General features: G+C 48.5%; 7 protein-coding genes across 7 annotated transcripts; 4 read left to right on the top strand and 3 right to left on the bottom strand.

Annotated features, from left to right (window-relative positions):
* Positions 1-476: 476 nt before the first annotated feature.
* FSUBG_1877 (inorganic phosphate transport PHO88) lies at positions 477-1,196 on the bottom strand (the record flags this gene model as incomplete). The annotated part of the gene is made up of 3 exons (XM_036679589.1): positions 477-871; positions 934-1,094; positions 1,177-1,196. 3 exons carry the CDS (start codon positions 1,194-1,196, stop codon positions 477-479), a joined length of 576 nt encoding a protein of 191 aa, XP_036542520.1.
* A 957-nt stretch (positions 1,197-2,153) lies between these two features.
* Positions 2,154-3,035, top strand: FSUBG_1876 (uncharacterized protein; the record flags this gene model as incomplete). The annotated part of the gene is made up of 1 exon (XM_036679588.1): positions 2,154-3,035. The coding sequence occupies one exon, from the start codon at positions 2,154-2,156 to the stop codon at positions 3,033-3,035; it is 882 nt and encodes a 293-aa protein (XP_036542519.1).
* A 1,975-nt stretch (positions 3,036-5,010) lies between these two features.
* Positions 5,011-5,739, top strand: FSUBG_1875 (transcription factor; the record flags this gene model as incomplete). Its single annotated transcript, XM_036679587.1, has 2 exons — positions 5,011-5,133; positions 5,239-5,739. 2 exons carry the CDS (start codon positions 5,011-5,013, stop codon positions 5,737-5,739), a joined length of 624 nt encoding a protein of 207 aa, XP_036542518.1.
* A 672-nt stretch (positions 5,740-6,411) lies between these two features.
* Positions 6,412-6,956, top strand: FSUBG_1874 (uncharacterized protein; the record flags this gene model as incomplete). The annotated part of the gene is made up of 2 exons (XM_036679586.1): positions 6,412-6,481; positions 6,601-6,956. The coding sequence occupies 2 exons, from the start codon at positions 6,412-6,414 to the stop codon at positions 6,954-6,956; spliced, it is 426 nt and encodes a 141-aa protein (XP_036542517.1).
* Positions 6,957-8,311: 1,355 nt separating this feature from the next.
* FSUBG_1873 (tyrosine phosphatase SIW14) lies at positions 8,312-9,349 on the bottom strand (the record flags this gene model as incomplete). Its single annotated transcript, XM_036679585.1, has 3 exons — positions 8,312-8,825; positions 8,878-9,040; positions 9,094-9,349. The coding sequence occupies 3 exons, from the start codon at positions 9,347-9,349 to the stop codon at positions 8,312-8,314; spliced, it is 933 nt and encodes a 310-aa protein (XP_036542516.1).
* Positions 9,350-14,989: 5,640 nt separating this feature from the next.
* Positions 14,990-16,114, top strand: FSUBG_1872 (NMT1; the record flags this gene model as incomplete). Its single annotated transcript, XM_036679584.1, has 3 exons — positions 14,990-15,024; positions 15,072-15,174; positions 15,224-16,114. 3 exons carry the CDS (start codon positions 14,990-14,992, stop codon positions 16,112-16,114), a joined length of 1,029 nt encoding a protein of 342 aa, XP_036542515.1.
* A 665-nt stretch (positions 16,115-16,779) lies between these two features.
* FSUBG_1871 (uncharacterized protein) lies at positions 16,780-17,898 on the bottom strand (the record flags this gene model as incomplete). Its single annotated transcript, XM_036679583.1, has 6 exons — positions 16,780-16,857; positions 16,911-17,077; positions 17,130-17,229; positions 17,281-17,411; positions 17,466-17,597; positions 17,652-17,898. The coding sequence occupies 6 exons, from the start codon at positions 17,896-17,898 to the stop codon at positions 16,780-16,782; spliced, it is 855 nt and encodes a 284-aa protein (XP_036542514.1).
* Between the last annotated feature and the right edge of the window lie 792 nt (positions 17,899-18,690).

The raw sequence follows: 18,690 nt of genomic DNA, 5'->3' as shown, positions 1-18,690 counted from the left end.
GACAGCTGCCTTTGTCACAAACTCGCAATACAAGGCAGAAGAGAAAATTTGGAGAGAAGGTAGAGAGAAGAGACCGAGTGTAGACGTCAAAAGAGACGTTTGACTCAGGGTCCTCGATGACGGCGATTGGTGGCGGAGGGGCGGATTGTCGCGATCTAGAAATCTGAATTATGCCACCAATTTACACGAGAAAACGTGACTACAGCCTACGCAAACTCTCAACAGTCACCAAAATGTACATGGCTTTCGAGGTCATGATCCTCAAGTTCCCGTAATAATCTTCTTGCTTTTCTACATTAGATATCATTTCAAGAAATTGCTCAACATGTTCCAATCCCTTGGTTTAGGCTTTCGCCATAAGCAAATACTTTTGCGAGCCATGACACCTGTATGATAGTACAACCAAGGTCTATTACAACCCTAGGTTACGGCCCACGCTATCCTGTAAAGCCGAAATTCGTTTCAGAATTCCTAGCTTACTCCTCCTTGGCACCACCACGGCCAGCGCGCTCAGCAGCCTCAACGGCCTTCTTATCGCTCTGGGCGGGGCCACCCTGCATGGCGCTCATGAAACCCTGGGGCTGCTTGAAGGGACGCTTGAGGTCACCGGCGGCAGGCTGGCCAAGGACGTGAATCTTGACCATGTTGTTCTCGAAGGCACTCTTGAGAGGGATGATGCTCTGGATGAGAAGAGGGTTGGTGTACTTCATGTAGATGTGCATGAAGGCCATCATGGCAATACCCATAGCCTGACCACGGAAAGCGGTGCGGATCTGCTGGTTGTCGTAGGCGTGGACGGTGGTGGTGACAAGCTTGCCCTCCTCAGTGGAGCCCATAGGGGCGGGCTCGACATACTTGAGGGTTGTGAGGTCTGTGGAGGACTGTGTTAGTATTGCGATGTTGAAAATTGCCTCAGAAGCGAAGTTATCGTACCCTTCTTCTTGTTGATCTTCAGCTGGGTGTAGAAGTAGAGAGCAGCGATGATGACGTTGCTGGCGAGGTAGACGGCGCGAACGACGTTGAGCACGAAAGGATCATCGAAAGGAACACGCTTCGACACCTGCATCATACCCAAGATGATGATCAGGTTGGTGCTATCGCAAATGTCAGCGTTTTCTTCTTTGCGCCAACAGATAGATAATCTGCGCGAAGGCTATCGCGTGGAGAACGACTTACATCTGGGGAGAGAGAGCCATCTTGATTAATGAGCTGAAGAGACCGGTAAGGATTGAAGAGAAGAAGCAAGGAAAGAGAAAATGGCAATGCCAAAAGGAGGATTTGGGGGTTGCTGGGAATAGAGTATGAAGATGGTTGCAAAGATTAGAGTGCGGGATGAAATGGAATGGACTTGTCTTTGCTGGCCTTTTGGAGAGTGGCCTCCACCTTGTGGCTTTTGCCGCACCCTTAGCCCCCTTTGGCCACTGTGGGGAAGCTGCCCGCAAACAGGATGGGACAAGACGATTGGCTTATCTCAAATTTTAGGGGACTTTATCTCAGGTTGTGCCCCTAATTTGATATGTCGGCCTCCGTTGCATCCCCGAGCCTCATCGCGCCATTCATTCTTCCAACTTCCCATTGCTTCCGTTTAGGATTTGGTTTAATCAAACAAAAATCGACCTGCCATCTTGGGACCCGCGTGAACGTGAAAGACCCCGTTTCTATTTTCTCTCAAAAGGCATAGTTGTCCTTGGCCTGAACAGGCTCAGCATAAATGATCTTGCGGAAGTCCGGAAGCTGTGTAACTGAATTAACCCTTTGACTTGTTTCTTTGATGAAAGCGGAACGACTCGACGAGTTCTGCAGAACAACCATGGACTTATCTTTGAACATTGTTCGAGTGGACATTATGTTGAAAAATGGGGACTGATGAACAAAGAGTACTCGATGTTCTCAATACGAATTGAACAAAGGAGAGACGATGTTCACGATTATGTTCAGTTGAACCTATGTTCACCTCCAAGGTTGACCCTATGGGCGACCTTCAAGGCCGTCATGATGGACTCATTAATGGACTCTGTATATCTTTAAATAAGCTACTCTCACGAACCTCTTCTACGCTCACAGACTCACACTTCCACACAAATCACAGAACCAATTCACCTCAAACCAAAAAGTGACTCAAATCAGGTCTGTATACCGAATCAAAGCCCAACATGTCGTACTCATCACAACGTTACGATCTTGACGCTGCGGCAGCTAGGAGGCGAAGCTCCGTCTATTTGAACCAGAGTGCTTACAGTGACTATGATCGGCGTCGCAACAGCAGAGCCTCAAGTAGTCGTGATTCTCATTCGTACTCACGTAGGTCTGGCGACTTCGAAGTGCCTTACCATATGAGGTGGGAACAGCAGCCTCATCATCACCATTCCAGACGAGATCAGAACCTGCGCCCGAGAAGGGGTTCAGCTTCTTCCACAGTATTGGACGACGATTACTCCCATTTGAACAGGGAGCGCCGTGCGAGCAATGACCGACGACGCTCTCGCTCTGACCGAGGGCGGGATCGTTCGCCCCAGGAGGAGATCAACACAACAATCAACAGTGGTCGGGCAGCGATAATCAAGCGAGGGTCAACCTACGGTACTTACATCGTACCCCTCGACATGCAAGGACGCTATCACACTTCAGACCCCACGAGATGTACTTGCAGATGTTGCCCCCATCCGACAGGTATCTCCCATAGCCACGATAACCTTGGACATATGTCCGACGTGCGTGCTACCAGTCAAAGCCGTTCGCATCCGCCCCACAGATATAGCCGTAATGGCAGGCCTGTCTTTGAGGTATATGACAACACAAGGAATGGGCTGCGACGCGAAAACAGTTTTTCGTTTACCATTTCAGTTCGCCCCGAAGCATCATGTGACCGCATCGTGGCCTTCTTGGCACCCGACAAGCGGTACGCCAAGGTTCTAGTGCACTGGAACAACGGGACGGTGCAAAGGCTCGACAGCAATGTCCCGATGGGAGATCTTCTAGAATACGGAGATTATCTCGAGATCAGGGAGGTGAAACAGGTGCGCTGGGCAGCTTGACTACCGGCGTACCATGATGTCAAGAAGGATATAGATCGGGTGAAGTGGGCAACCTCACAATTGGCGCGGGCGCCAGATGTGAAGATTGAGGGTGATAGACGCGAGATTTTGTGGAGATTAATGGTTGAAGGGTGAGCAGTAAGACACGGATGAATATGACGATACCGACGAGTGTAAGAGTAGGTAGTTTTGGATGGAAAATCACAAATATACGAGAAAATATGCTCTGAGGCCTGCATCGTCAAGTCCCATGATACCGTAGTGATGAGGGGATTCCAAGAGTGACAGCCTCAGCCTCCACAGTCTGCCTAAATTCGAACCATCGCGCGTAAAACCCACCACTCATGTAACATGCCGTGCCGTACAAGGCTGATACTGGGATATCATATCAATATTGTTATATTATCACTCACAACTGAGGTGCTGTCCTATCCAGTACGTAGCTCTGCCACCCCCATCACCGTTGATATCGACTCACCGTGCCCTCCCTGAAGAACCTCATGCAACCACTTTAAATCGTATTTTGTTGTAATTTCATCGTTATTGTCTAAATAACCTTGTGATCCACCTGATTCAAAAACTCCGACTAGAGGGGCAGTGATTCAAGCCTCGGTGTCTTTATGGCACGATAATACCATATTGCAGTCTCGATTGGGGTTAATGTTATGACGTTCAAGGGTTCGCCTGTCGGTTCGCTGCCGACTGTGGAGGCTTTTGCCTAAAAATTGCGGCGTTGCCTTTCCCCACGGCCGGGACTAAGTTAGCAACCAACAACCAACAGACGGGCAATTGCTGGCACAGTTGGAGCAGCTGTTTTACATCATATGTTGTAGATCAAAGGATGCAAGGCACTCGGCAGACAGCAGAATGTGATTCTTACTGGCATTGGATTGTGGGAAAAGAGGATACATAACATACATAGCCTTGAACGTGGCAATCGATAAGCGCCCAATGGAGGAATTGGGGGCCCTGCATGCAGTGCTACACTCTTCATACTATCAATATATACAGACTGGACTCTAGAACTCTTGTTTCCAGGGCAGACGCAGACACAGCCACACAGAGTTTGAGCATCGTCGCACACTTGTTTCTCTTATTCGACGGATAATGCTCGTAGGAATTCCTCCAGCCTTCTTAGCCTCCTCCTCCAGGCACAGGTGGAGTTGGACCACTCATATCGCAGGGATCTCACCAGTTTCCACCTGAACTCGACTGGGTCACTTAGACTACCTACACTACCAACCTGCATTACATAACCTTACACGAGAGACAATAAACCACCGAAAAAGAACGCTACGGAAACTTAAACAACTCAGTAGAAATCAGGCAGCCTAGATTCTAAAATAGAGGAACAACGTAATCAACACGCTCAGAAAATACGTCACCTTATGCCAAAAACCGCTCCTGAAGGAGCCGGCATGACTAGTGCGGTGTGTGTCGTGCAAGGGACACCACTTAGACGGAGACCCGGAGCATCATATAGATCGGATACAGGGGTGCGACTCGACCAACTGCCCTTTACCTAAACCAAACCGACCCAAAAGGTATCACATCCCATGGACGGGAGCCTGGCAGTGCGGCTCGGCACGATACCTCATGCCCACTGTGGAAAATGGGGTCCGGGATAATGGGCTCGCTCACTACAACACTCTGTTGGCTTGGGTTGGGTTGGGATTGCATTGGATTGGATCAAGTCCCGTTGTTGCCTATAAGACCTCTACCTTGTCCACGGACGCTCTTATACCAGATGCCTCGGGGTTTAAAAACGCCACGAGATGCTTTCCATTCAGGCAGAAAATAAGACACAAGTTCCATTCAAGCATATCTACACTTGAGCCGATATACATACAATCAGTTGCAGAATTCAGTTGCCTATTACCACCTCTCTTATCCCCTTCTCTTCTCGCCAATCGTTCTATGGGCCACCTAGGACTCGCTCACTTATACCAGTCCGTTATCAGAAATAGCAATAGCCATGTTTGGTACTTGGAAGTACGATCCTGAGACAGATGAGGTCCAGAGCGTTCGCAATGGCTTCGACCCTGTCACGGCCCGCTCCAGTTCCCACCAGGCTTGCGATCGCTGTCATGAGAAGAAGGTATGTCTGCAGGAGCATTGGCCTGCCCAACAAGGCCTTCCTAACGCCAAGATCTTTCCTCGCCCTTTTCGCTTAGAGCTTATTTGCTGACGATGTCCTGTATAGCTCAAGTGCAGTGGAGACAAGAATGGCTGCGAACGATGTCGGAGCAATGGTCTTCGCTGCGAGTACACACGCTCCGGCTCCAAGTCTTCCAAGAAGAAGAGCAGTCCTCGCAAGTCCAACGACGGCGACAGTCCATCGAGCTCAAGCTCCCGACGAGGGGGCAGCTCTTCCAAGCGCTCTGGCAAGCATCACGGACACTCGTCGCGAATAGTCACCTCGGGAGACGAAGCAGGGGGTGTTCTGAGCCAGTTCGACTTCTCACAGCTCAGCCCTGAAGACGGCTTCGATCTCAACTTGCTCTCGAGCGCTGACCAGAGCGCTGGAGGCTATGCCACGGCTGGGCCCTCGGGAGACCAGTTCAGCATGCAAGGCTATGACACAAACTACCAGCAGTGGGATGCACCAGGGTACTCGCAGGGCTACTCGAATGAAGCCTGGGGCGGCGAGTATGACCAGAGCGCTTACGCCCATGATCCGCGATACTATCACAGCGGACGCTAGTCCTAGGGCAAGGCTGACTCGGGAATATCTTAACGACATCATGACGGAAAGTGTATGATTAAACTCTTTTTTTTTCACTTCTCTTTATACCCCGTTTTAATCCTGTTGTTCCTTTCTTTTCTCTTCTTTCTTTTGTTAAGAGGCATTGTTTAGCAACCCAATTTCATGTTTATTACACTTACATAGAACACAACGCTTGGACGGACTGTCATTCCTTCTGATGGCAAGGCGCACACAAGCTACCTTATGAATATCGAATGTTTTTGATCTCTGATGTACGAGATGACCTACCTGTTTCGGGTGATTATATTGTGGCGGAGCGCAAGAGCTAGAGCCCAAACCGAAACGTTTGGCCCCAGAGCTAAAGGGAATAAGAACAAGAATAGAAATCTCGAACCGGAAACAAACGTTTAGGCACGGGGAAAAGATGACTCGTCCACTGCATTGCATGCTGACTCTCCCTTGTGTTGTTCGTGTTGTTGGAGGAGACATGTGACCTCGAGTTCTAGGTGTAGAAAGTTGGAGTTGGAATGCCTTAGTCATCATGCACGACGTCACAAATTGACCGGGGTAGCAAAAGAGCTCCCAAAGCTTTTTGCATCACGACTCTAAGCTCATCGCTAAGCGCCAATTGCAACAGTTGCATTTCTCACTTGCATATAATTCGCAAAAATGGCGAATGAAGATCCAGTCACGGCGGTTAAATCAAAGTCTGTTTTTGACTATCTAAACGATTGGGGCAGTAAGTCTCTCACTCACTCAGTCCCTCACCCATGCCATACACACTTCCCAGTATCAGTGCAAATACTGTACCTTTGTGACTCGAGAAAAAACAAGTTATAGACTGACAGCAAAAACCAGCTGCATCTCTCCCTCCATCTCTCTTAGCAACCCTCATCACTGCTCTTCACGCTCGGCCCCCATCCTTGCCCCTCTTCATCTTCACACCTCCGCTGCTGTTCTCGTCCTACCTCAACCTGTCCGGCTATCCCACCGGCAGCGCTGGTCTAACCGCTGCCTGGTCGGGTCTCTACGTGCTGTTGGCTCTGCGACGACGTCAGCCTTTCCGTGGACGGTTCTCGGTCCGAGGGGTCGTGCGTGGCACGGCTATTGGATTGGGGGCCGCCAACTGCGTTGCTGGCGGTTGGGTCTATGCCAATGGTGATTTTGAGAAGGATGAGAAGGCTAGAGTGGACAGAAACCGATGGGGAAACTAGGACTTGAATTGTGTTGGCTGTATGATAGGTGTTGTACGATATGTTTGTGGTATGTCAGCGCGGATTGAGATTGTAGGAGCCGTTGGTCCGGCAGTTGAGTGTGTTGGTTATGATTGAAGATGCATATGCGTCACGAAAATGATCATTTGTCTATCAATTTCACATGCCCAGGATAACAGACTAGCGCCAACAAATCTCACAATACTGTAACCTTCGTCGTGACTCACAAGTCATCTCCCATATATCTGAGACAGAGCAAATTTCTACGTAACTATCTTCTCATAGTAGAAACTGCCGGTCATAAAATTGCAACGCTTCAAGACAGGGTCAGATCATAAAGCACACGGATCTCGACAGGCATTAGAACGAGCGGGAACGAGCTTACCACCAACAATTGGTCGCAATACGAGACGGCGAGGCAGATTTACCAAAACCGAAGCGACCCTGACATACATGATAAGCCCATCATCTAGGACATGCAGAATGTTCCTTTTATAAGCTGGAGTGGTAATTGACTCTATTCGCATGTTGCTGCTGTGGCTGACTGCTGCAGTGACATCCAAATATAGCATCACCAGCCTCAATCCTACCCAGTGTTTTAGTCATGCTGTCCACAGGATCAGATGAGTCAGAATGATATATATTGAAGGGTTGCGATGCTTTGCTGTCGCATATAGGACTTGAGAAACATAACTTGGGCAAAATTCGATGTATCAATCATCGTAACGACGGAGGAAGCCCAAGGCATAACCTTAAGCTTATAGCTCTAGTCACAAGAGCATGTCAGCATCACACGTATCAGAACTCATGGATGATAGCACTTTTTTCTTCTGCTATTTTACCCAACGCCCTGCTATCCAGGTATCATCAGTAGGTATCTATTAATACAGTTCAAACCCTGTATCTCAATGCGCCTTTTGCTTCTCCTATCGCACCAACAGGCAAACTCGTGCCTCTGTCGAAAAAGGGGAATCTCCAGCCCAAAGTCTAGCATTCAGTGCCTCCCCTTCTCTTTAGAATAAAACGCCAGTCAGGAAGACTTTCTCAGCCCTTGATTCGTCTCCCAAAACCCATACGGCCCTTGCCGTCAAATGCATAGTAAGTCATGAATAGGAAAAACCTCGACACATCTGGTTTTCGTGTGGTAAATATGAAATCCTTCTCTTGGTGGCTCAGACACGTCGTCGTCGTCGGTGTCTGCCGAATCGAGGTTGTTATAAGTAAAAGGAAAAGTATCGGTTGTACATGTGTAGCTTGTGAAAAGAGCTTTTTCGTGTTCGAATCAACTTTTCGGGGGGTGAGATGATCAAAGTTTTGTTGGGATGTCAGTGTCGGCCGTCGCCGACTGGCCATGGTCAGAGAGGTAGATGGTCAGGTCTTGTCGCTGTGCTGAGTTTTGATCCAGACATGAAGAACAACAGCAAGACAAAGACTGTGAGGAAGACGGCTCGAAAAAATGTGCGTGGTTGAAACCGACTGCGATTTTTGTAGACGTCTTTTGTCACGTTGGGAATGGGATTCGAAATTCCCAAACTTGAGACCTCGAAGTCATCAAGATAATTGACATCGCATTCACGGGCTTTGGGCTCCGCGTAGCTCTTGTACTCTGCCACGACGCTCTCGGCATCCCAGCCGGCGATCTTTCGGACAACTCCGACAACGCATCCAGTTCGATGCTTTCCGTGATTGCAGTGAATCAACAGAGGATAATTTGACTTGTCGAGGACAATACTGAGGATAGCTTTCATTGTGCCCAGAGGAATGGCCTCCTTTTTTGTGCCTTTCATGTTGAAGACGACTTGTCGAATACCTTCACGCTGGACGAATGTCTCGAGATCGTGATCAAGTTCATCCTTCTTGACAAGCGTGCTACAACAGGTTAGCGGGGATGCCAAAAACGCATCATAATGGAGGCACTAACACAATGGTCTTGAGGCCCAGACCCTTGATGTACTCAAAATCGTGAGACCGAGGAAAGCTACTTCGGTAAACGCCTGGAATGACAACGCCAAAATTGTGAGGCCGGCCATTGAAAGGCGCTGTGTAGTCGGTGGATTGTGGTTGATATGCCGATATCGAGGAGGCTTGATTTGGGTTAGAGATAGTTCATTGGGACTAGATTATCTCTGCAACTTACCACTCGAATTACTAGTTCTTGAAGATGTCGATAGGGATGCTTCCATATTGACAGCAGAAAGGCTCCCGGATCGGCTGACATTTGTGGCATCGCGGCCATTGAAGAGGGCTTCCTCTACTTCTTGCATCGTTTCTTCTCTTGTAGAGCTTCGAGAGCCCTGTCTTGAACGGAACTGTGTGGTGTTGGGCGTTTGTTGGCCTTCTCTGGTATGTGTGGGCTCGTCCACGAAAAGTCGTGAACTGCGTTTCGAAGTCATATTGTCTAGGGTCATACAATCTTGTTCTGATGCTCTATGACTAAATCGGATGACTTAGTGATGTCGCTGTGATAGTAGCCGTGGTGTAGATGGCTGATAGATCGGAAGGATGTAGGTAGATAGATAGGTTGAAGCGTGAGGTTGTCGTGGGGGAAGGCGAGTTGAGTTGATATTTGAAGGCGGGATAGACTTTTTAAAATCGAAAGTGTGAAGTTGCAACGGTAGGTCGAATACGCAACCTATGTAGTAGTTGCAAGTGCTCGCGCGTTGCAAGTATCGGCTACAAGATTGTGGAATTCATTTTGGCGACGATGAGCTGAACAAGCAACTTCATTCGAGTCTGGATATGGGTGGGAGGCACGAGATCAAGTATTCGAGCGTGGGGGGTAAATCCTTGCCCTGAAGCAGGTCCCAGTCTCCAGATAATTTAGCTTGGGTCTTTTGACAGGAGCTCGGTCAAGGAGAAGGAGAAAGGTTGGTGGTGATGAAAGGAAGAATGGGGTGAGGCGAGAGAGAGAGACCAAAAAAAGATGCCGGGCTTGCTTTGAAAGACAAGCAAGGCAAGGCTGTCGTGGGTTCTTGTCTTGTCTCGAACAAGGGTCCACCAACGGATGGATATGCAGTAAAATCCCGACAATGCCAGGGACTGGGACTGGGATTGCTGTAATCTGCTGCCGGGCGGAGCGGAGAGGACTGACTGCTCTTACTGCTGAGGAAGCGAAAAACAGCGAGGAGTGACCGTAGTCTTCCAACACACGACAGTAAGCAAGGATTGTCAGTGGGAAAAATCTGGTGGTTGTGATGATGGTTAAGTAGGAGTGACCTGGCCAAGATGGGGGCGACAGAATAACAACCAAAGTCTATGGGGGTGTAAGAAAGGATACTGGGACGATGACGATATGTGTGATTGGCTCTCTTGGTGCGGACTATACCCTAAGGGGAAACTCTATCGGCTGAGCTAAGAGGACCAGGTGTGTCGGGGGTAATTTATGGTGGCCCGCGACCAGACACGGAGAGCGAGCCCAGGGCTCTGGAGGCTCCATCACAAACTAAACTCCACTGACACTCACTGAGATGGGAAGCGAGAGTGAAAAGTCCGCTCGGAGATACAGCAATGACTTAGTAGCTGACTGTACAGTTGTTCCAAGATCCATTGATTAACAATCGACTAGTCGTGACAACTCAAAGATCATCCTCTGATCAGAGACATTTTCCCACTCACAAGACTAGACCAGACCCGGGCCTTGGTTACATCGCCGACGTAGGCTGCACGAGTCTCGAAGTGAATGAAAATCGCATATCAATCAATCTCCATGGACCACAGCATGCGTTTCTCCCTCACACTCAACACGTTTGCGTTTCAAGGTTGTTCAGTCTCCCCGCGTTACCAGAAACTCTATCCAACTCTGTCATGTCGTCGCACATGGCATGCTTCTTTTGTGGCTCTCTCTCTAGTTATTTCTCTCGTTTGTTTTAATGCAAAAGTTTATATGCCCTTAGCAACTAACCTTTTGACTATTACCTAGCACAGAAGTTTGGGTGATTTGCCGAGGCGGGCTGTTTTCTCGGCCGTCGGCACGTAGCTTTCGTCCTAAGGTTTACACATCCCACGTCCCCCATCGCGATGCATTTGATGTCGCATGCTCAAATGGAAAAAAAGCAGCAATGCATCGTGGAAAATAGGCTGTATGTATGTACACAAGAGGCCTAGAACCCTCGAAGCCCTCGAGCCACATGGTGTCTCCAAGCCACACCCACTCTCTCGACCAATCTCACCCTCTTTTGGGGAAGACGATGACGGAGACGCACGTCCTTTGTGCAAGGTATCCCCCTGGTCGGGGCGCATCTCCAGACGCGACAGCAACAGCTTGAAATATGATGACAGCATCAGGCAACGTTGCTGAACGACTTCATTATTTTATGCGTTATACAACAATGACCATACATACGCAAACATGTCGCCTCTTTCTTTGTCTGTTTTACCCCAGGATCATCCACGCAGCGGAGATCAAACTTAGAGTTTCCTGCCTCAAAATGTAATGATATTCGTGGGCTACCGCGCAAGCCTCAAGGCACATTTCTGCTGTAGATCAGTGAATGGTGTGCTGCTGTTGTAAACGAGTGGATGTAAAGCTCATATGGAAACCAATGAGCTCGTAGTATCTTGGACCCTTTTTAAACCACAGACCGCTGCTCACCTTGGATCTGAACGCGCCGGTGCTCGTTTGATGCCAGCTAAAAACTAGGTTGGTGTGTTGATCGCTTGAGCGACGCATCAGCTATTGAGGGGTAAAACGACAACACAGCATATTTTTGGCTCGTGATTTATCTGGAACAAAGACGCGCTGTGTTTTGAAACTTTGTGATATTATAAAATGAAAAAAAAGAAACTGTGTTGTGCGTGGTCATGGCGTTTAAGAAGGCACGGGTGAGACACGGCGTCGATCTGTCATGCTCGAGGTCAAACATCCACGTAGCACAAATACGTATACATACGCATATTCAATATGCATGCATACCGCATCTGATATTCAGATCTTCACCTCGTGAAACGTCTTGAAACCAGCATCCAGACGTCTCAAAGAGACAAACGTCAACCTGTAGCTTTTGGGTTTCCCCACGAAGTACAACCAATGATGCGCAGCTCAAGTCAGGGCTGTTTCTGGTAGAACTTGGTCCTCCAATGAGATACTGAGCGATTTATTTTGTTCCCCTGCCTCAACACTTGTACCAAGCCAGCCCTGAACCATTGCCGCCACAGTGATCATCATCATAGCTTGGCGGATTCGGCACAGTCGGGGGGGCCCTTGTGCATGTACAACAAGTCCCTGAAATGATGATCAATTCTGCATCATCGCATCCTTCTTTTTTATCCTGCATTGCAAAAGTGCATGATTTAATACCACAACGATGTTAACACCAACTGATGTCTCTTTGATTCAGACTTTCTTGAGTTACATTTTGTTAGGGCCTCATAAGCTTTGGTGGTGCTTTCGCATAAAACTTTAGTGAGCTGAACTGAAATGGTCTGGATGTTTGGATCCCCTACGTAAGGGTGATTATATATTTGCCGATTGAATGTAGTTAAGTGGCGGAAGCATGACGGCCGGACTCGACCGAACCACCGACCCGGCCGTAATTACGGCTGTATCGGATATCTCCCGGCGTCGCTCTTATGATACCGGCGTCAAATAGTTCTTGTTTTTTTCTTGTGTTGGTAACGGAATATCGCAAGATTCTAATCCGATCTTATGCCTCCGTGGATATTACCAATTCAATATCTCCATCGTCCGCTATTCCCGGTCATCACGGGGTTTTCCTCTGCTGCAACGCACCATTTGAAAATCCGATCGACGTCATCGCTGCTTACGAGACTTGTCTCGTCTCACTCCAGCCTCAATATCAGCCTCACCTAAGAGTCACTGTCACCGCATTCTTCACTTTGTTGCTATATCTAGATGCTTTGAGATTATTCAATGGTATGCTGCTGTAGAATGTGCATCGCCCGCTTACACGCGACTTGTCGTTTGCAGCTCCTCCCAACCGCCAATCATTTTCTCGGTTGACCTGGGCGTAATGGAACTTTAACTCATGGTCCGTGAACAGCTTGAAATGTTACTGTTTGGCGTCGCATCCAAGGTTCAAAGAATGGAAAGTGCTCGTGTGCCCGTATCAATAAACTGGCACGGTTACGGCATCATCCTAGGCCAAGCAGGCCTCAGTATACCAGGCTCTTCCCTGTCCGGAGAAGTCCAAATCAAATTCAATGTCTTACACCGCGCGGGATGAAGCTTTTGCAGGAACTTTCTTACGTACATACAGCTCTCGGTGAGAGACGCACATCTCGGTCGCCTAATTTAGGAGCTACCGACCTCAGATCTGTCTCAAACATGTTGGGCGTCAAAACGATAGGACAAGGTCCCACGTGAAGACCTACGCTTTTCGACACCGAAGATGCAACGGGCCAAGCAACCCGCGATATTGTGATCCTTGTGTTTCCTATTCGGGACACCGAGATCCCACGGTCTCAGCTCGTTCTCAGGGGAGAGCTCTGCCCCAGCTCCGGGTCTAGATCCGAGCCAATTAGGGAGATGTAGTTTGCGACAAGCTATTGCATCTAGAATTTCTTATGTGTTGGGAATTTTTGTGAGAGGCTCTTCAGCCCTGTCGACACGGCAGTAGAACATGCGGGCGCCCGGCCGAGGGCACGGAGCTGTAAGCTTTGAAGAGGGGCCAATGGGGTTGGCCTTGGAAATGAAGAATTTCGTGTGAATTGAATCCGAAGGCTTTCTCCTAGTTGTTATGTATGTTGCTGTCAGTTGATATGTTCAAATTGCTCAATGCTACTGCTCAGGCATTGTCAAGCAGCTCCATGTCTTCTCAGTCGAGCATGTACTTGGATGGACGCATGTTGAAAGAAGCTCATCACAACTGTTTCATATGTGAAATCACAATCGACATTTCTAACCCGGAAACATGTTTTGCCGAAGAACTTTATTCAATCTCCATCGGCAAGTATCTCCTGAGCCGTGTAGAGTAGACGGCAGTTTCTCGAAGCACGCCGAATTGCCGGCGGCTATAATGAGCATCATGCTATCGAAATGACAGGGTCTGTCGAGTTGGCACATGTCCCAACATATCGTCAGATCATCTGCAAAGCCATTGGAAGTTCTCTAACCGATATCTTGGGACATATGCACCTTGTTGTTGGTTGACTCGAGCTTCCAGTCTCGGTCTAATTGCATCACGATCGAGTGCAAGTATCGTGAGATTCAAGTTGTGGACCTTGATGAGGCTACCCTGAACTGAAGCCCTACCGGGACATTTTCAAGATTATGATGGGAATAGCAAACAGCTCAAGTTGTGATACGATTTGTTTCATGGTTACTCCTTTTCTCAATTCCTTTGTTCAGCTTTATGGGTCACTTTCTTTATGATCCGGTGTCATATCATGTTCACAGTCTGCATAGAGTTGACCCTACTGCAGGATGCCCCACGACTCGACATGTTAAGCCGAGCCGTGAAGCGCTCTTGAAGCCTTTATCACCAAAACTGAGCCATTTATTGTTACATTACCACTCACCATTGATAATTGATAGCCAATAAGACCCTTATTTCCGTACATATGCCCACATTACAATGACGTTGAGGCCGTGCAGGATGCATCAACCCCGCTGAGGGGTTGTTGAGGTATTCATATATCAAGACGTATCCTCTGCCTTTCTCAACTCTTGTTCTTCAACTCAATTTTCTGACAGTTATTTTGTCTCAATCAGTAACTTTGTTTAACCCACGACTCACAAAACTTTCGGTACGATGTGACAACGCATGACTAAGGAGCAATGGCTCTCTTCGCAATTATTACCATGTATCAAGGTAACGTTTAAAAGAACGCATCCGGGTGTTCAACTGCCTCTATGCTCTGTACCTCCCCTCATCTCACAGCACGTCTCATCCACCTTCCATGGTGATGGCCGTGCATTGTGAGTGAGGACGGGCCGAGCAGGGCAGTTGATCTGAGAAATACCGGCGAACTTGATCTGGATAATACCAGCGAAAGGACATGCTTCTTGACATCCCCCCCTTTGCTCCGGGTGACCGGGAAACTAACCCTAACAGTACACCACTTGATCTCTCATCATGTCGACTGATAAGATCACTTTCCTCACCAACTGGTACAACTGACTTGCTCTAGTAATGAACTTGTGTTGACTGTTGTTAGGCACGCTACGCCTTACCATGCGCCGCTGTACCTAGCTCAGGCCAAGGGATACTTTAAGGAGGAGGGAATCAAGGTTGCTCTTCTTGAGCCCAACGATCCTAGTGTAAGTGCTCGTTCTATGATGGATGACGATCAAGATGCTGACAACCCAGGATGTCACTGAGATCATTGGTACTGGCAAGGTCGATCTTGGATTCAAGGCTATGATTCACACTCTGGCTGCCAAGGCTCGAAACTTCCCCGTCCAGTCCATCGGTAGTCTTCTCGACGAGCCATTCACTGGCGTCGTCTACCTCAAGGACTCTGGTATCACCACCGACTTCCGCACCCTCAAGGGCAAGCGCATCGGCTATGTCGGTGAATTTGGCAAGATCCAGATTGACGAGCTCACCTCGCACTACGGCATGACTCCTGATGACTACACCGCCGTGCGCTGTGGTATGAACGTCTCCAAGGCCATCATCAAGGGCGAGATCGACGCCGGTATTGGTCTGGAGAACGTCCAGATGGTTGAGCTCGAGGAGTGGCTCTCTGCCCAGGGCCGTCCCAAGGACGACGTTCAGATGCTTCGCATCGACGAACTCGCCGAGCTTGGCTGCTGTTGCTTCTGCACCATCCTCTACATCGGCAACGAGAAGTTCCTTGCCGAGAACCCCGAGAAGGTCCGCTCGTTCCTCCGCGCTGTGAAGAAGGCCACCGACTTTGTCCTCGCTGAGCCCGAGAAGGCCTGGGCCGAGTACGTCGACTTCAAGCCCGTCATGGGCACCGCGCTCAACCGCAAGATCTTTGAGCGCAGCTTTGCCTACTTCAGCAAGGATCTCAAGAATGTCAAGCGTGACTGGGAGAAGGTCACCAAGTACGGCAAGCGTCTGGGTGTTCTTGATGAGAGCTTCGAGCCCAACTACACCAACTCGTACCTCGAGTGGACTCTTTCTGGAGAGTCTAGCGACCCTACAGGAGATCAGAAGCGCATTGCTCAGCTCCAGAAGGATGTCGCTGCTTCTGGTGGCTTTCACCGTCTTCAGGCTGAGGTCAAGGCTTGATTGAACCTTGGGATGATACGAAGGAATATGGTTTGACCTAGTACAGTTACATATCTGATACACTCTCTTATGGTCTGGAGGAAGCTGCAAGGTCACTCATTTAGCAGGCTCTGCCACACCAATAACAAGTAACTTACTCTCGTATTCTTGGTTAATTTATGTGAATGTCTGCTATTTCGTGGCGATGCTGGCCTTGGACTGGAATGCTGACTGCCACCACGTTGATGAACCGTTTCCGGCCAAACGGCTGGGCGGCTGGATTAGCCGTTTCCTAAAATATGCATCTCTATAAGCGCATTTATTTCGTGCGGCTGAGATTCCCCATGTTGATAGTTCCGCCCGGATGTAGAATGAGCGAAGTTTACTACAGCCCTATACGAACTGAGACATGTTGACCGGGCAGCCGGGAAGCCACTCGATCTTTAAGGCTGAAATAATAAGGCTGCTATGTTCAAACCTTGAAAGAGGCAGTGAGAATTTGGAGAGCTTCTGTATAGAGATGTCGGAGCAGCTGTATGAAGGAAGGCATTATAATATTGGTGGCGTTGGAGCCTGCTTGGTGTATATGCCATATACCTATCTACATGCAACCCAAAAACATTACCGCACTTGCATTATCGTCTTTAGAAGTCATAAACCTTGTATTATTGAGGAATTGTGTGTCATTATGGTGTGAACTCAAGAACATGCTCAGGGTGTGGGTTGGCGAGGAAGTCTGGGGGCAGTGTGCCAGCAGGAGGAGCCTGAGTCAAGGTTCATTAGCATTCTGGTCAGACTCAAGTTAGGGGATGCTCACCTGAAGCTTCTCTGACCACTTCTTAATATCTTCGTAGTTCTTGCAAGTGTGCTTGGTGTTGAAGTCGGGGAACGCGCTGGGGTTCTTCCTATCGTACCAGACTTGTCCGAGAACACCAGTATCGACGTTGCACATGAGGACTTGGCGAATTGTGTCAAGGCAGTGAGCTGTAGAGGTCAGTCTTGAACGATATTGATGAAGAGCGATAGTGTGACTTACTGACGTGCAGGCGGAAGACCTCGCCGTCGTTCTTGAAGGCATGTCCGCCGAGGGCCTTGTAGTGGTCGTAATTGAAGTAGAGGGATTTGCGGACAAGATTCTGTGAAGATGTTAGTCACAGTATTATTTACTCTTACAATTGAGTTCGTACCAGACAGTGAAGGTGGTGCATGCCCTCAACGTTGACGATGAAACCGCCGCCATGCTCAGGACTGACTTGGACATGGGCATCAGTGAGGCCACTGGCGATTCCGTCTTCATAGGAGATGACACCAGGTCGATCTGAGTAAAGTCAGTGATATGCCAGAAAGGCTGGTCCAAGAGGCAAACACATACAGTCAACACCAAGTGATTCCCATGCTTCATCGACTTTAGCAGAGCCATTCTTGCGGAAATCATTCTCCTCCATAAAGTTTCCATCAAATGGTTGTTGGTGGTATTTTATCTCGACGTCCTTTAGAACCGGTGCTGCAATTGAGAAGTCAGTTCATGGTCCTAGCTGGGATTGAGTTGAGGACTTACACCATGCTGATGTGTGTGCAGCACATGTCTGGTCAATGTTGAGATATGCCATTGAGATCCAAGCACCTGAAAGGGCTGAGATAAAGATAATTGAGAGCAAAGTGAAGATCCATCCGACGCATCTGCATGCAGAGCATCGCCGTCTTCGAGGAGGGACATAATGGTAGGATTCTGAGTCTTCGTCGGTATCTTGACCATCGACGAGAGGGTTCAAGAGGGCAGATTCTTGTTCTTGCTTGGGAGCCATATTTGCAACACAACAATTGAAGGATGTGAATAATGAGAGAAAGAGTCAATTGATGAAGAACTTGGGTTTAAAGGTGAGATGAATCTGAGTAAGACAAGAATAGAGTCAGAAATGAGAAAGAGGAAATAGCCCAAAGCTCTCGAGGTTCTGATAAAATTAGAACGGGAACTCTCGAGACCCTTAACATGACGATATTGAGCGGCTGACACCCATAGTGCCAACTCAATGCACGCTGCCGATTCAGCCGGCGCAGTCTAGCAAACTCTCATGCTCCAGATGAGGCAATCCGTGGTTATCACAGCCCTCACAAAAGGTTCTAGACATGGGCATCGGAAGGAAGAGGCTTTGGAGCTAGTCTAAGTCTAAGCAGTGACATACGCAGAAAGTGAGATACTGTATACACGATAGAGCCAACCCAACCCAACTTACACGAGAAAACGAGGCGGGCACCAATCACCGACACCCAGACAAGAAGCGATCATACCAACAACGACATAGCGCACCTCGTGCTCGTGAAGAAAGGCTGAGATGTGTTCAGGCAGGACAGGGGGTTGTTTGGTCTTCTGCTGCAGTCACACTAAAGAGAACACAGCAGTCTAATTATATAGGTACCTATAAGAATCAGGATGGTCGCGTCATGGATTAAACCATATATTTAATGGCTTATTTATTGAGAGTTGATATTGGTTACAGGAAAAACAGAGTCTATTCTGCCTGAAAGAGAGAAAAAGCTAATGTGTTATTTTGACCGAGTGGCTTGGATCCCCTACGTAAGGGTGATTATGTATTTGC

Source organism: Fusarium subglutinans (genome assembly GCF_013396075.1).
Source record: "Fusarium subglutinans strain NRRL 66333 chromosome Unknown NRRL66333_c0000016, whole genome shotgun sequence".
Classification (NCBI taxonomy): Eukaryota; Fungi; Ascomycota; class Sordariomycetes; order Hypocreales; family Nectriaceae; genus Fusarium; species Fusarium subglutinans.
This window is presented reverse-complemented; position numbering and strand designations above follow the sequence as displayed.